This window comes from Ischnura elegans, chromosome 3 (assembly GCF_921293095.1).
Source record: "Ischnura elegans chromosome 3, ioIscEleg1.1, whole genome shotgun sequence".
NCBI lineage: Eukaryota > Metazoa > Arthropoda > Insecta > Odonata > Coenagrionidae > Ischnura > Ischnura elegans.
The window spans coordinates 68,329,321-68,345,215 of record NC_060248.1 but is presented as its reverse complement, the minus strand read 5'-3'; the positions used below and the strand labels follow the sequence as shown (position 1 = coordinate 68,345,215).

The following is a 15,895-nucleotide window of genomic DNA, read 5'->3' as shown; positions in this document are numbered from 1 at the left end:
TATTGGCACCTTGACATTGCTGTGGTGCTAAAAAGGCATTTGTTAAGAGCACGAAACTTTAACACGCAGAAAAATTTTGCAAGTATGCTTTCGATCGATAAACAGACTTTTTCGTCTAAGATATTGATGTAAAATTCCTGTAGCTGCCCGAATTCATTTATTGGAAAAAATCTAATAGATGAGATTTGCGTTGTTTACAACATATCCATCAATTTTAGTGGTATAAAGAATTTGTTTTCAACAAACTGAGAAAACTAATTTTGACTTTCTCGTATCAAAATTGCAGTTATTAGAAAAAGAACTATGGTAATATCAAGCGTTAAAAATTGATAAAAATAGATTTTACGCGCAAAAATTTGATACTTTGACGAGAAACAATTTACTAGATAAAATATTATGAAGCCGAATCTTTTTAAAAGTAAATGATCCAAAGAAAAAATAAATTCTTTTCGCATGCTTTTTGTTGCATTGAAACAAATTGCTTCGTTTGGACGATAGAGCTCCTCAAACTCGGGTGTCTTGCGTTTGTACAGACTATAGTCACACACGGTAATCTGAGGTCACGCGTTAAAGTTACTCATTCAATAAAGTTCCTTGAAAGGAGAAAATAATCAAGTAATTCAAACTTTCATGGATCAAAAACCAATATTGCGTAAAAAAATACGATTTCGATCAAAATGAATCTCTAACTCACCGTTACTAAAAGGCAGCATGCTCATCGACAATAGTCATTCAAACAAAGTTCTAGAAATTGAATCTTAATGCTACGGATTTTCCCTGGAATTGCAATATTGCTAGTCTTGACATGCTTCTCTTACATCTCTTTCGTGTGTACAACTAACCTACAAGTAAAATCTCTCCACATTATCAACTACTTTTCGTCCACCACATTTTCTCTTATTTCCTCACCACCACCAAGCTGTTGCATCTGTATCGCCCAGCCAGTGGCGGATCCAGGATAGGGACAAGGGGGGGTCTAATTGGGGTTTAAAATCCAGCTGTAGTGTCGGTCGGAAAAAATTGCCATTCCGTCTCATTTAATTTAGATACCCAAGTGGGGGTTATATCCCTCTTAGCTCCCACCCATGGATCCGCCACTGCGCCCAGCATGGGTTCTCAAACGTGTGAATGACGTTGGATACGCTGAAATCGGAAGGTTAACCATTGAACCTTGCAAAAAATCGTTAAACACGTCATTAAAATGGTAAACGGTAAGTGGAGAATGAATATGATTAAAGAAGCAAATATGTGATTGTGAATACTTGTTGCAATATTTTGACAATGAATTCAATTAGAGCGAATGACTAATGTTGGTTACTAATGAGAATTTGCAAGTATTTTCTAAGGGTTTCCAGTACGGGATCCATTTAAATTTTATGGTTTCCGATTTTTTTCTAACTGGCTACTCACCCGAAAACTATGAAACTGGCGTTACTTCTCCACGCATTTTCCCCACAGACGTACATGTTTTTCACTACGTCGACGCCATGGTTTCTTGGCCGCAGCGAATGCTTCTTTAAGAGTCTGTTTGACCACTGGAAAATTTGTTAGTTTTTTTTTTTGTTTGTTGCCACCCTATTTTCTGCCTTCATTGAATTGTCGCTACCATGAACGCACATCCAACACATTTATAACTCCATCACCACATGACCCCTTCAAGTTTCGATTAATTTCAATTGGCGAACACCTCGGCAATCCTGAAAGCGAACGATTGCTCGCTGTTCGAGTCACTCTCCGGCCAAACATCGCCATTTAAAGTATCCAAAGCAGTTCTCATTCTAGACGCAGCGGAAAGAGTTCTATCTGTCCTACAATTCTGCCATCTCTGTCACGTATTGATAAGACTGCGCGCTCATTTTAAAGCAATACACATGTTCCTACCTGTTGCCAGTATGGAGGAAAAAAATCAGAAACCTTAGAACTTCAATGCACCTCGTAATGGAAAATTTACAGCATTCTATTGCACTAAGATTTAAACTTTACTTGAGGTTTGAGGCTAACTTTGAGAAAGGTTCCTGTTTTTAGTTTCCTACTTATTGAAAGCTGCGAGTTTCAATTAGCTATTTTGAGCAAACTGGGCATTATTGTGAATTAATTTTAATGTAGCACACTCCTGTATCTATTTCAGCTGTTTGACAAACTGCAAGGCTAGTTCAGCTAAAAATAGGCAGCGTGGATAAAACATGAATGATCATAAAAATATGAGTCTAGATTCTCTTTAAAAACAGAAAATCATTGAATGAATTTCATAATAATTTATATCGACGATTCGTAATTTCACTATTATGGCACAGAAATTAGCGTCCTCTTAGCAGAGGCCAAAAATTTTTTTCGGTGGTAGGGGTTTCATGAATGGGTAATGTACGACGGTGGGATTTACGGTGATAGAGAATACATTTAAGGGGGGTTGATTTATTTTGAGTGAGTGCTGCGACTGTTTCCCAAATATTTATGGGGGATTTTAACTCATAAATCCCCCTCCCGTAGGTCTCCTTACCACGTATGAGACAAATTTCAATTTAATTGTAGAGAGCCACAATCCTGGCCAATCTCCTACCAAAGATTCCTTCTTGTGTTGACCCATAGAGTTGAGGCTTTTGGGCCCTGTAATCTAATCTTGCAATTTGAATTAACACTCTTAAAAATTTGTGGAATGTAGCAGTATGAAAAATACCGCCTTCAGAAAAACTTCTCAATGATAAGTCAGGAAGAATATTTATTTAAAATAATAAAAATCCAATGTAGATAGTGCACTTTAGCCCACATATATGCACTTTCATTTCTTATAGCGTACAGTATATCATCAAAATAAAACATATTGGTTAAAAATTGTCGCAGTTAAAATTCAGAATTTCTCAATTATATGAGCGTTCGCAAAGTCACAGAAATTGTCACTTGTCAAAATTTTAGCACCTATCGATACTATGAATGAAGTTTGTGAGCTTATGTATCCCTTGTCAACTTCCGCCGCACGGCTCCCGGTTCACCTCGTCGAACACCTCCAGTTCTCCGTTCTGACCGTTCTCTTGGGAGTCGGACGAGTCCGTCGCGCCATCGTCGATGACACTCCCTTCGGCCGTGCACACGCCGCTGTCACCCCGGGTGGCCGTCGTGGACGAGCCCTGGGACAGGTGCCTGGGCCGGGCGGTCAATCCAAGGCTGGCTCCCACGAACCTGAGGAGGTTGAGCAGTACGGCGCCGATGGCTGCATAGGAGAAGGGCCGGGTGCTGAACCCCGCCCCCCTACTCGCCTCCGACATGATCTCGTAGTGCCCCCGAGCCCCGTGGTCACCTCCGTGCAGATCCACTTCCTCCGCAGCAATCCTCACTAGTCGTGGCTGCTGGGGCATCACTGCTTTAGGAAAATATGATGACTCAATACTCAACCATGTAGTATAATAAAATTATGCAAGCAAAACTTTGCTAAACCAATAGAACAACCTTGGTTCTGCGCTTCGAACGACTGCTTTCATTAGATAGATTAACTCGACAGCAACAAGGTATAATGGCTCAATATGAACCTGATTATTAAAAAGGAAAAGTAATATTAAATCATGAATACATGAATCAATCATGAATGAGTATATGAATTTCATTAAAATTGAAATGATCATGCGATATAAAGATTGGCTTTAAAAGAGACATAGAATTTAAAATCTTTCTATGGATTTACAGTAAACCTTCATAATTATAACATTTGGGATGAATAAAAAATATAGCTAGCGAGAGATTTTGCTATTTTAATGTAAACTTAATTTGGAAAAATTATGGTTATTGGTAGTTTTCTGGGGCCAAAAAATGGTCAGGTATACTGGACGGAAGGGCGACCTTTTTTCGAACCCTTTCTCGGGCTCTCAGAGTTACTCCGGGTCCTCGGGAGACGGGTGTCACAGTATGAGGTAACCGCTGCCGATATGACCTGTCGCAGTACATTTTTTACTTTACTAATGCCAATACTCGGAGGTTAACAAATACACCTATCATACTCATTGTTGTTGGGCGATTAAATACGTCTTTTGATTGAGGTTCTACGATGAGAAATAAGGATTTTACAAAAAGGGATCAAATTTACGCCCATTGCCTCTGCTGAATTGGCAACGCCGAAATTTTGTGAGTGGAGGGGGAACGCGAAAAGCTTCTTTTTCTCCCCCCACTCCAACTTTAAGCTTGTCCACGTGTATGAATGTATCCGGAATTCTGGCGACTAAGGCCCCTATTAGCCGAGGCAACCAGACGCGCCACCGGTGGCGCGTCCGGTGGCGCGTCTGGTTGCCTCGGCTAATAGGGGCCTGAGCAACCCAAGGTGGAAGGCGCGGTTGCGGGGCTCAGGCGACTGGAAAGTCTGGTGGCGCGTCTGGTTGCCTCGGCTAATAGGACTCATTTGATTCTATGCCCCACGACTGACCAGTTCCACCGGACGCGCAACCGGTGGCGCGTCTGGTTGCCTCGGCTAATAGGGGCCTAAGTTTCGCAAAGGTGTTTGGCAGGGTGTGAGCTTTCGCTGACCTTCACTTCTCCATTTAATCTTCTGTATCTACATAACTCCATGCGAGCCAAGGGTGTCTGGCATGGGGTGACAAATCACCAAGATCACCACATGCGCATGGAAAAATAAAAGCATGTAATCGCCATCCACATAAAACCTTGAGAGCCACCTCTAGGGTGTTTGGCAGGGGGTGGCAAATCACCAACATGCAGCATGCAACAGGACCGCCGCATGCACACCGCACGGTCATGGAAATATTACGCATGCTAGAAAAATGTGTGCTTATTCATTAAAAAAAACTTTCTAATGGTTAGTAATTCCTAGAGCAAATACATGCAAGGTTAGAACTATGAAGAAAAACATGCAATGAGTGATCCTAGCGAGCGACGCCATTAATCCCATCAATTGAGACAACATTTGATCACTGGATATATCCTTAATAGTTACGAGGGAAGAATGACATTTTAAATCTTTCTGTTTTGCAGCTTATTTCTTTTATTTTTTTCTCATGATCGCGTCTACTATAGTACGATGGTAAACGAAGGATATGATTCACGTCGTCTGAGAAAATATTATCTTCGAGTTTCCTAAGTAAGTTAAGCCTATACATCGATCTTCGCTCCTGTAAAGATTCCCATCCTAACTCGTTTAACATACTTGAAACGCTGCACTGGAATAGATAATATAATTCATTTTGAGCGCTGCGTTTTTTAATTGGGTGAATTGGATGTGAACGACAGAATAACTGCAAGACATGCTGTAAAATGAAGGTACTTTAAAAGAATGACGGTACAGTAAGGCGTATCATCACATTTATCCTTACAAATATTCACATGTGTATTGTGAATGGAGACGAAGTGTACGGCTGAACGCTCAAAATTGGAATCATATTAGATGAATACAAACTTTAAGCTCATACCGTAAAATACTCCACGCGCTACAGCATGATATCGACATGTAGGAAATACTTATTTTATTAAAAAAATTTAATAAACCTGAAGAAGACAGGTAATGTACAATTAAGTTATTACAAGAAAGAACAGTAGTACATAATCAGATCAGAATCGTTCGGTATTCGAGTGCGCGGTACAAAATGTGTAAAATAGTTCATTGCGTGCATTAAAATAATGTATAGAGAATTAGAAAATTTAATGCGATTTTTCCATCGTTTTCATCATTGTATAAATGTTGAAATATGGCATGGAATATCATAAGCATAGAGTTTCCTCCACAGCAAAGGAAAGGAGGTTATTGACTATATAAGATTTTAAAAGTATTTTTTCCGGTTTATTGGACCCTTTCAAATGCTAATGTTTCTGTGGAGTTGTGATTGCTGTTACTAAAAAGTGGTTGAAGGTTCAGCTGTGGAATAAAGAGTCAGTGCATCTACCAAGAGGAAACTTAAAAAGTGAACAAGATATTCGATCGGTACATTACATGACGAATAAATTTTTACAGTCGGAAAGAAAATTAGCGACTGGCATTTTTTTAATCTTTTGGAAATGGTATTGATTGGTGATTCTTAGAATTGTTTAATTTTTCCCTTAAAACACAAGGGAGACTAAAAAAAATTACCTATAGTGGGTACAAGGCCATGTGAGCATAAATAATCATTTTCGTTGTCCAACTCACGAACCTATGTCGAGAGCAGGGGAAAGTATGAAATTTTTTCCGTAAAATCTATTTTTGGATGGTTTTTTCGTAACGTAATAAGTAAAACCCCTCCTCAAAAATGCCATAAGTAACCATTTGCATAAAATATCTTTCATAGGTAAGAGAAATAACCCATATGGCATCCATAATTATGGAGGAGTGGAGTAAATATTAAAGGTCTGTCAGGAAAAAAAACAGGAAGTTTCCGCCAATTTCATTTTTTCGCGGGAGAATAGATGGAAATAGTTTACTTTTTATGAATTTTAATTTAGTTTGGTTAGTGGTAGTTTTCTGGGGCCAAAAAATGGTCAGGTATACTGGACGGAAGGGCGACCCTTTTTCGAACCCTTTCTCGGGCTCTCAGAGTTAATCCGGGTCCTCGGGAGACGGGCGTCACAGTATGAGGTAACCGCTGCCGATATGACCTGCCGTAGTATATTTTTTACTTTACTAATGTCAATACTTGGAGGTTAACAAATACACCTATCATACTCATTGTCGTTGGGCAATTAAATACGTCTTTTGATCGAGGTTCTACGATGAGAAAAAAGGATTTTACGAAAAGAGATCAAATTTACGCACATTGCCTCCGCTGAATTGGCAACGCCGAAATTTTGTGAGTGGAGGGGGAACGCGAAAAGCTCCTTTTTCTCCCCCCACTCCAACTTTAAGCTTGTCCACGTGTTTCAGGAATTCTGGTGACGAGGTTCTTCAAAGGTGTTTGGCAGGGTGTGAGTTTTCACCGACCTGCACTACTTTATTTATTCTTCTACATCTGCATAACTCCATGCGAGCAGCCTTTTGGGTCTTCGGCAGGGGGTGACCAATCACCAGCATGCAGCATGTAAAAGAATCTCCACTTGCGCGCTCCTCAATGGAGCAATGAATAAATGAAAGCATATAATCCATATCATTTTTATACGTACACCTTCATTCGTAGTAAAAGTAGATTTATATCATTGATGCTACTATCGAGGCTCTCCTATGGCTTACGGATACAACAAAATGAAGCCAATATCTACCGCTACATATTACTCTGCAGGCCTCCTACAGAGGTGTTTGGCAGTGGGTGATCAATCACCAGTATCCAGTAAGCAAGAGGCTACCTTCTGGCTACCTTCGTCGGAAAATAAACTGGCCTTGGATTAACAAATTACGTTTAATCCCGTTTCCAGTAAACGGTCAGACTGAGATTCCTTTTGAGTTGTTTTAAGAGGTTAGTTATACTAAGAAGACTATCGCAATGTATTTTCATGTACCTGGCAGCTCTTCTCTCTACGCGTTCTAACTTCTATGCTCAAAGACTATTTCATGAGGATGACAGCATTGGTAGTTATTGATCACCCCCTGCCAAACAGCCTAGTGGTGCCTCGCAGGTATGACATACATGAAGATGTTTTGCGAATGGGATCTAAATGCCGTTTTACACGGTACACGGAATTGCGCTGGATAGAGCTGCATTAATTTCTAAAATGGCGTGGAATTGTGCGAATGCAAGAACGAAATTAGAACAGGGGCTATTTTGCCGTCTCGCATCCACGCAATCTCGCATGTGTTTTAGCAATTCACCGCTTTACAAGACGCAATTTTGATTGCGCCTTCGCACGTGCGTCAGGTTGCGCAATTCCGTGTACCGTGTAAAACGGCCTTAACGGGGGATAAGTAGCTAATTTCTCTCACTTAGTCGTCACACTCTCCTAGTATCCCTTTAAAAAACCTAATTTACGATTATCTTGACCTGTTATTTCCCGAATATGTTTACTCCACTATAGATCATTATCGAGCCTAACTCCTTAATCTTTTGGAGTCCACAGTCTCAAATTTTGTACCTTGAATGAAATATCTTCGTTGCGGGCAGGTTATTTTCAAGAATTCACCACTGCGCAATTTTTCAAATTTAACTTTAACCAGCACGCATAGCAACATGCTTGGACTACTGTCAGTTTGTTCGTTAATTCACCCCAATATCTACATCTACATAATACCCTGCGAGCCTCCTCTAGGGTATTTGGCAGGGGGCGTGATCAATAACCAGCATGCAGCATGCAATTGGACTCCCACACGCACACCACACGGTCCAAAAAACGTCACGTATTCTAACAAATTATACTACCATATAAAGTAGAAATAAAAATAAAATTAAGAAACATGCATTAAGTTTTACATATGTTAGTAGGCTACACTACAAGTCATGCAATCTATGTACGAGTTCTATTGCTGCCGTTTTAATCTCTTATTGATCGTGGAAAAAATGACATTCGGAATCTATCTGTTCTACAATCTATCTCTCTTATTCTATTTATATGATCTGATCTTCCGTAGTATGTTGGCGTCCGTAAGATATGGTTAAATTCGTTGGAAAAGACACTGCTCTTGAATTTATCTAAAAGGTTTAGTCTATTTTTCAATCTACGTTCCGACAGAGATTCCCATCCGAGTTAAGGAGGTCAGTTACAGTAACAACACTATCGTAACGACATCTTCCCTATCTTCAGTGCAACGGATTTCTATGACTTTTACTCGACAGATTGATTTTATACTTTGCAATTATATGAAAAACTAAAGGTTATTGGTAGTTTTCTGGGGCCAAAAAATGGTCAGGTATACTGGACGGAAGGGCGACCTTTTTTCGAACCCTTTCTCGGGCTCTCAGAGTTACTCCGGGTCCTCGGGAGACGGGTGTCACAGTATGAGGTAACCGCTGCCGATATGACCTGTCGCAGTACATTTTTTACTTTACTAATGCCAATACTCGGAGGTTAACAAATACACCTATCATACTCATTGTTGTTGGGCGATTAAATACGTCTTTTGATTGAGGTTCTACGATGAGAAATAAGGATTTTACAAAAAGGGATCAAATTTACGCCCATTGCCTCTGCTGAATTGGCAACGCCGAAATTTTGTGAGTGGAGGGGGAACGCGAAAAGCTTCTTTTTCTCCCCCCACTCCAACTTTAAGCTTGTCCACGTGTATGAATGTATCCGGAATTCTGGCGACTAAGTTTCGCAAAGGTGTTTGGCAGGGTGTGAGCTTTCGCTGACCTTCACTTCTCCATTTAATCTTCTGTATCTACATAACTCCATGCGAGCCAAGGGTGTCTGGCATGGGGTGACAAATCACCAAGATCACCACATGCGCATGGAAAAATAAAAGCATGTAATCGCCATCCACATAAAACCTTGAGAGCCACCTCTAGGGTGTTTGGCAGGGGGTGGCAAATCACCAACATGCAGCATGCAACAGGACCGCCGCATGCACACCGCACGGTCATGGAAATATTACGCATGCTAGAAAAATGTGTGCTTATTCATTAAAAAAAACTTTCTAATGGTTAGTAATTCCTAGAGCAAATACATGCAAGGTTAGAACTATGAAGAAAAACATGCAATGAGTGATCCTAGCGAGCGACGCCATTAATCCCATCAATTGAGACAACATTTGATCACTGGATATATCCTTAATAGTTACGAGGGAAGAATGACATTTTAAATCTTTCTGTTTTGCAGCTTATTTCTTTTATTTTTTTCTCATGATCGCGTCTACTATAGTACGATGGTAAACGAAGGATATGATTCACGTCGTCTGAGAAAATATTATCTTCGAGTTTCCTAAGTAAGTTAAGCCTATACATCGATCTTCGCTCCTGTAAAGATTCCCATCCTAACTCGTTTAACATACTTGAAACGCTGCACTGGAATAGATAATATAATTCATTTTGAGCGCTGCGTTTTTTAATTGGGTGAATTGGATGTGAACGACAGAATAACTGCAAGACATGCTGTAAAATGAAGGTACTTTAAAAGAATGACGGTACAGTAAGGCGTATCATCACATTTATCCTTACAAATATTCACATGTGTATTGTGAATGGAGACGAAGTGTACGGCTGAACGCTCAAAATTGGAATCATATTAGATGAATACAAACTTTAAGCTCATACCGTAAAATACTCCACGCGCTACAGCATGATATCGACATGTAGGAAATACTTATTTTATTAAAAAAATTTAATAAACCTGAAGAAGACAGGTAATGTACAATTAAGTTATTACAAGAAAGAACAGTAGTACATAATCAGATCAGAATCGTTCGGTATTCGAGTGCGCGGTACAAAATGTGTAAAATAGTTCATTGCGTGCATTAAAATAATGTATAGAGAATTAGAAAATTTAATGCGATTTTTCCATCGTTTTCATCATTGTATAAATGTTGAAATATGGCATGGAATATCATAAGCATAGAGTTTCCTCCACAGCAAAGGAAAGGAGGTTATTGACTATATAAGATTTTAAAAGTATTTTTTCCGGTTTATTGGACCCTTTCAAATGCTAATGTTTCTGTGGAGTTGTGATTGCTGTTACTAAAAAGTGGTTGAAGGTTCAGCTGTGGAATAAAGAGTCAGTGCATCTACCAAGAGGAAACTTAAAAAGTGAACAAGATATTCGATCGGTACATTACATGACGAATAAATTTTTACAGTCGGAAAGAAAATTAGCGACTGGCATTTTTTTAATCTTTTGGAAATGGTATTGATTGGTGATTCTTAGAATTGTTTAATTTTTCCCTTAAAACACAAGGGAGACTAAAAAAAATTACCTATAGTGGGTACAAGGCCATGTGAGCATAAATAATCATTTTCGTTGTCCAACTCACGAACCTATGTCGAGAGCAGGGGAAAGTATGAAATTTTTTCCGTAAAATCTATTTTTGGATGGTTTTTTCGTAACGTAATAAGTAAAACCCCTCCTCAAAAATGCCATAAGTAACCATTTGCATAAAATATCTTTCATAGGTAAGAGAAATAACCCATATGGCATCCATAATTATGGAGGAGTGGAGTAAATATTAAAGGTCTGTCAGGAAAAAAAACAGGAAGTTTCCGCCAATTTCATTTTTTCGCGGGAGAATAGATGGAAATAGTTTACTTTTTATGAATTTTAATTTAGTTTTTCATATAATTGCAAAGTATAAAATCAATCTGTCGAGTAAAAGTCATAGAAATCCGTTGCACTGAAGATAGGGAAGATGTCGTTACGATAGTGTTGTTACTGTAACTGACCTCCTTAACTCGGATGGGAATCTCTGTCGGAACGTAGATTGAAAAATAGACTAAACCTTTTAGATAAATTCAAGAGCAGTGTCTTTTCCAACGAATTTAACCATATCTTACGGACGCCAACATACTACGGAAGATCAGATCATATAAATAGAATAAGAGAGATAGATTGTAGAACAGATAGATTCCGAATGTCATTTTTTCCACGATCAATAAGAGATTAAAACGGCAGCAATAGAACTCGTACATAGATTGCATGACTTGTAGTGTAGCCTACTAACATATGTAAAACTTAATGCATGTTTCTTAATTTTATTTTTATTTCTACTTTATATGGTAGTATAATTTGTTAGAATACGTGACGTTTTTTGGACCGTGTGGTGTGCGTGTGGGAGTCCAATTGCATGCTGCATGCTGGTTATTGATCACGCCCCCTGCCAAATACCCTAGAGGAGGCTCGCAGGGTATTATGTAGATGTAGATATTGGGGTGAATTAACGAACAAACTGACAGTAGTCCAAGCATGTTGCTATGCGTGCTGGTTAAAGTTAAATTTGAAAAATTGCGCAGTGGTGAATTCTTGAAAATAACCTGCCCGCAACGAAGATATTTCATTCAAGGTACAAAATTTGAGACTGTGGACTCCAAAAGATTAAGGAGTTAGGCTCGATAATGATCTATAGTGGAGTAAACATATTCGGGAAATAACAGGTCAAGATAATCGTAAATTAGGTTTTTTAAAGGGATACTAGGAGAGTGTGACGACTAAGTGAGAGAAATTAGCTACTTATCCCCCGTTAAGGCCGTTTTACACGGTACACGGAATTGCGCAACCTGACGCACGTGCGAAGGCGCAATCAAAATTGCGTCTTGTAAAGCGGTGAATTGCTAAAACACATGCGAGATTGCGTGGATGCGAGACGGCAAAATAGCCCCTGTTCTAATTTCGTTCTTGCATTCGCACAATTCCACGCCATTTTAGAAATTAATGCAGCTCTATCCAGCGCAATTCCGTGTACCGTGTAAAACGGCATTTAGATCCCATTCGCAAAACATCTTCATGTATGTCATACCTGCGAGGCACCACTAGGCTGTTTGGCAGGGGGTGATCAATAACTACCAATGCTGTCATCCTCATGAAATAGTCTTTGAGCATAGAAGTTAGAACGCGTAGAGAGAAGAGCTGCCAGGTACATGAAAATACATTGCGATAGTCTTCTTAGTATAACTAACCTCTTAAAACAACTCAAAAGGAATCTCAGTCTGACCGTTTACTGGAAACGGGATTAAACGTAATTTGTTAATCCAAGGCCAGTTTATTTTCCGACGAAGGTAGCCAGAAGGTAGCCTCTTGCTTACTGGATACTGGTGATTGATCACCCACTGCCAAACACCTCTGTAGGAGGCCTGCAGAGTAATATGTAGCGGTAGATATTGGCTTCATTTTGTTGTATCCGTAAGCCATAGGAGAGCCTCGATAGTAGCATCAATGATATAAATCTACTTTTACTACGAATGAAGGTGTACGTATAAAAATGATATGGATTATATGCTTTCATTTATTCATTGCTCCATTGAGGAGCGCGCAAGTGGAGATTCTTTTACATGCTGCATGCTGGTGATTGGTCACCCCCTGCCGAAGACCCAAAAGGCTGCTCGCATGGAGTTATGCAGATGTAGAAGAATAAATAAAGTAGTGCAGGTCGGTGAAAACTCACACCCTGCCAAACACCTTTGAAGAACCTCGTCACCAGAATTCCTGAAACACGTGGACAAGCTTAAAGTTGGAGTGGGGGGAGAAAAAGGAGCTTTTCGCGTTCCCCCTCCACTCACAAAATTTCGGCGTTGCCAATTCAGCGGAGGCAATGTGCGTAAATTTGATCTCTTTTCGTAAAATCCTTTTTTCTCATCGTAGAACCTCGATCAAAAGACGTATTTAATTGCCCAACGACAATGAGTATGATAGGTGTATTTGTTAACCTCCAAGTATTGACATTAGTAAAGTAAAAAATATACTACGGCAGGTCATATCGGCAGCGGTTACCTCATACTGTGACGCCCGTCTCCCGAGGACCCGGATTAACTCTGAGAGCCCGAGAAAGGGTTCGAAAAAGGGTCGCCCTTCCGTCCAGTATACCTGACCATTTTTTGGCCCCAGAAAACTACCACTAACCAAAATTATTTATATTTAAATGCTTCCGCATGTTGTAAATTAATAAAACTTTTGATTCAATCCGCATCCTGTAGCTTAAAAGCCCACATTTTTAAGTAAATAAAAGATCGTAGCATTTTTCCACAAGACTCTTGTGGAAAAGTGCTACGATCTTTTATTTACTTAAATATGTCTAACTTCCACCAATTGAAGCCTGAATCTGTTGAACTTATTAAAAGCCCACGTTTCTTCCCCTCCGCCGAATACCTCTTCATGACTAATGTTTCACAAATTCACACGTAAATCCTGAAGAGGTCTCCAGAAGAGGGGGAAAACGTTTAATTTTAAGCCACAAGAATCCAAAAGTTTAATTAATTGACCACAGAAAATTTTTTGTTGGTTCTACCGGTTCCACCGATTAGGACATCTTAGGACCACGGTCACTTGAATATATCCTAAGCCGTCGTATCAATAAAAACTTATGGATTTATTTAAAAATATTTTTAAAGCTTTAAAATTTCATCTCATAAGTGTAATAAGGGATTACATGCACTGGATATAAAATAAAATGCAGAGTTAAGTTAAATAATCTTACGTAGATCAATATATTCAAAGTGTAAGTAAAACTAATTAACAACAAAAAGTAATATGCTAAAAAAATTTACTCGGTAGCAAAGCCGTAGCAATCAGGGGGGAATAATGAGTTCAAAACCCCAACCCCCTCCGCGAAATTTTTGGGAGATACAGCCCTATAGTAAAAGTCAAACCGTCCAAACGAACTCAACCCACTAAATGAATATCCCCTCCCCGTAAATCCCTACGGTATTCTTTTCGCCCCACTTAAACCCCTCTGAAAAAGTTCTGTCTGTGGCCTATTTATTCGGGATGTTATTTTTAATGGCCTTTTCCACTGATTGTGATTGGGCTTCACCCAACCTCGGTCTTCACTCAGCCCGTGAATCAATCCTAAGGTTGGCTTGAATAGAGAGTAGCATCGACCGCGGGTCAAGCCATAGGCGTCTGCCATTCATACAGCAGATGATGGGGGAGCACGCACTTCCAGGCTTTTTTTCGCTTGCTTAAGTTCGAATTCAAAATTTGAACCCAGTAACCTCCGATGAGCGCCCGAATACCCTGCACGTCCCCACGCTCTCCTAACCAAGGTCTTAAGAATATCCACCTCATATACTTGCGTTAAGTGCCATAGTAGGAAAAAAAATTGCCCCCGATTTTGTTCTTTAGACTACATTGTCTTCCCCCGAGATTATCTAAAACAATCACAGAAATAAACAATTATACTTAAAACTATGTTTATCACGTTTGGTAAAAGCATACCTCATCAGAAATACAATCACTTGATGGTTATAAAGCAATAAATTGATGATCAGGCAGATTATATAATATCATATTAAAATTAAAGCATTGTGAACACATTTACTTTCAGAAATCCAGTGTCATTAAATGCAAAAATACTAATAATATTTACTATGTCACCAATTGCAATTGATATCAAATAAACCACGAATTTATAACAATGCAAATGCCATGAACTGTGAAAATGGTGAAAATATTGCAATTTCATTGATACATTAAAGGTGGAAATCGATTGAAGATAACCACAAGGACTACTCTTCTGTACCTTGTATTTTGCAAATCTGTAACCACACCGCTCTGTACTTACAGATGTATTTGAAACTAGATACTTGAAGAAAATTGTGAGAAGCACTGTACGCCATGTCATGTAAAGGCGATCTCTAACATATTCGCAGAAATAGCAAAGTCTAGAATTTAGCCTTTCACTACCAAAAAATATTTGAACGTCTTCTGTTGAACGAATTAAATGTAAATTCAGAGCAGGATGAGCAATTATATTACCTCAAAAGGAGAAGGGAAGTATTGAAATAATCTGTCAAAATCTATAAATATTACTCTTTACGGTGACAAAAAGACTGATACAACTAACACTTTGATGAAATGACACTTAATTTAGAGTGGAAATGAAAATAATTTCCATGAGATTTCAAAATCAAGCTCCGAAATTAAACCAATGTAGTAGGTACATACCGACTAACATGATGAGGGTGGCTATCGCCATGGCAGCCAAATATCTATACATCGTTGTGGTCTCTTCCTTCAAATTGAAACCGCACTCGGCGTAGCCTGGTGCTCTGACTTTCACTTGGTTGAACTACGGGAGAGGAATGCGAAGTTGAATCCGTACCGTGTTTTACCTATTTATAGGCTTCCCTCTCCCCCTCGTCCACCTGTGTTTTTTTCAAAACCAACGTCTCCGGAGGATCCACAATTCAGTTGGCGTTATATACCAGCCAAATTCCTCGATGATACAAATTTTGTGCATGCTTTCGTTGACTCACTTTGCAGGCTATGTCTTCGGACAGAAGCTTCAGTACATGACGCAGTTGTAAGCGGCCTGCACCGGGGGAGAATTCCACTTAAGCTCTCTCATGCGGCTCACTTGGCTTCTAATGGCTCTCTCTCTCTCTTCGAAGAGTAAAATTTACCATATCCCAATCTAACTCACAGA

General features: G+C 39.4%; 1 protein-coding gene across 2 annotated transcripts; it reads right to left on the bottom strand.

Annotated features, from left to right (window-relative positions):
- Positions 1–2,756: 2,756 nt before the first annotated feature.
- On the bottom strand, positions 2,757–15,660 carry LOC124155030. Of its 2 annotated transcripts, none has more exons than XM_046528773.1 (2): positions 15,415–15,660; positions 2,757–3,355 (listed from the first exon to the last, which is right to left on the bottom strand). In XM_046528773.1, the coding sequence occupies exons 1-2, from the start codon at positions 15,464–15,466 to the stop codon at positions 2,958–2,960; spliced, it is 450 nt and encodes a 149-aa protein (XP_046384729.1). In that variant the 5' UTR covers positions 15,467–15,660; the 3' UTR covers positions 2,757–2,957. The 2 variants fall into 2 exon arrangements, with proteins under 2 accessions (XP_046384729.1, XP_046384731.1); XM_046528775.1 differs by having other exon boundaries at positions 2,757–3,352; positions 15,415–15,646.
- Between the last annotated feature and the right edge of the window lie 235 nt (positions 15,661–15,895).

Coding starts and splice junctions, on each gene's coding strand:
- LOC124155030 (XM_046528773.1), bottom strand. CDS start 15,466: ATGTATAGATATTTGGCTGCCATGGCGATAGCCACCCTCATCATGTTA. Junction 3,356..15,414: donor CACCCTCATCATGTTAGTCG/GTATGTACCTAC, acceptor ATTTTCCTAAAG/CAGTGATGCCCCAGCAGCCA.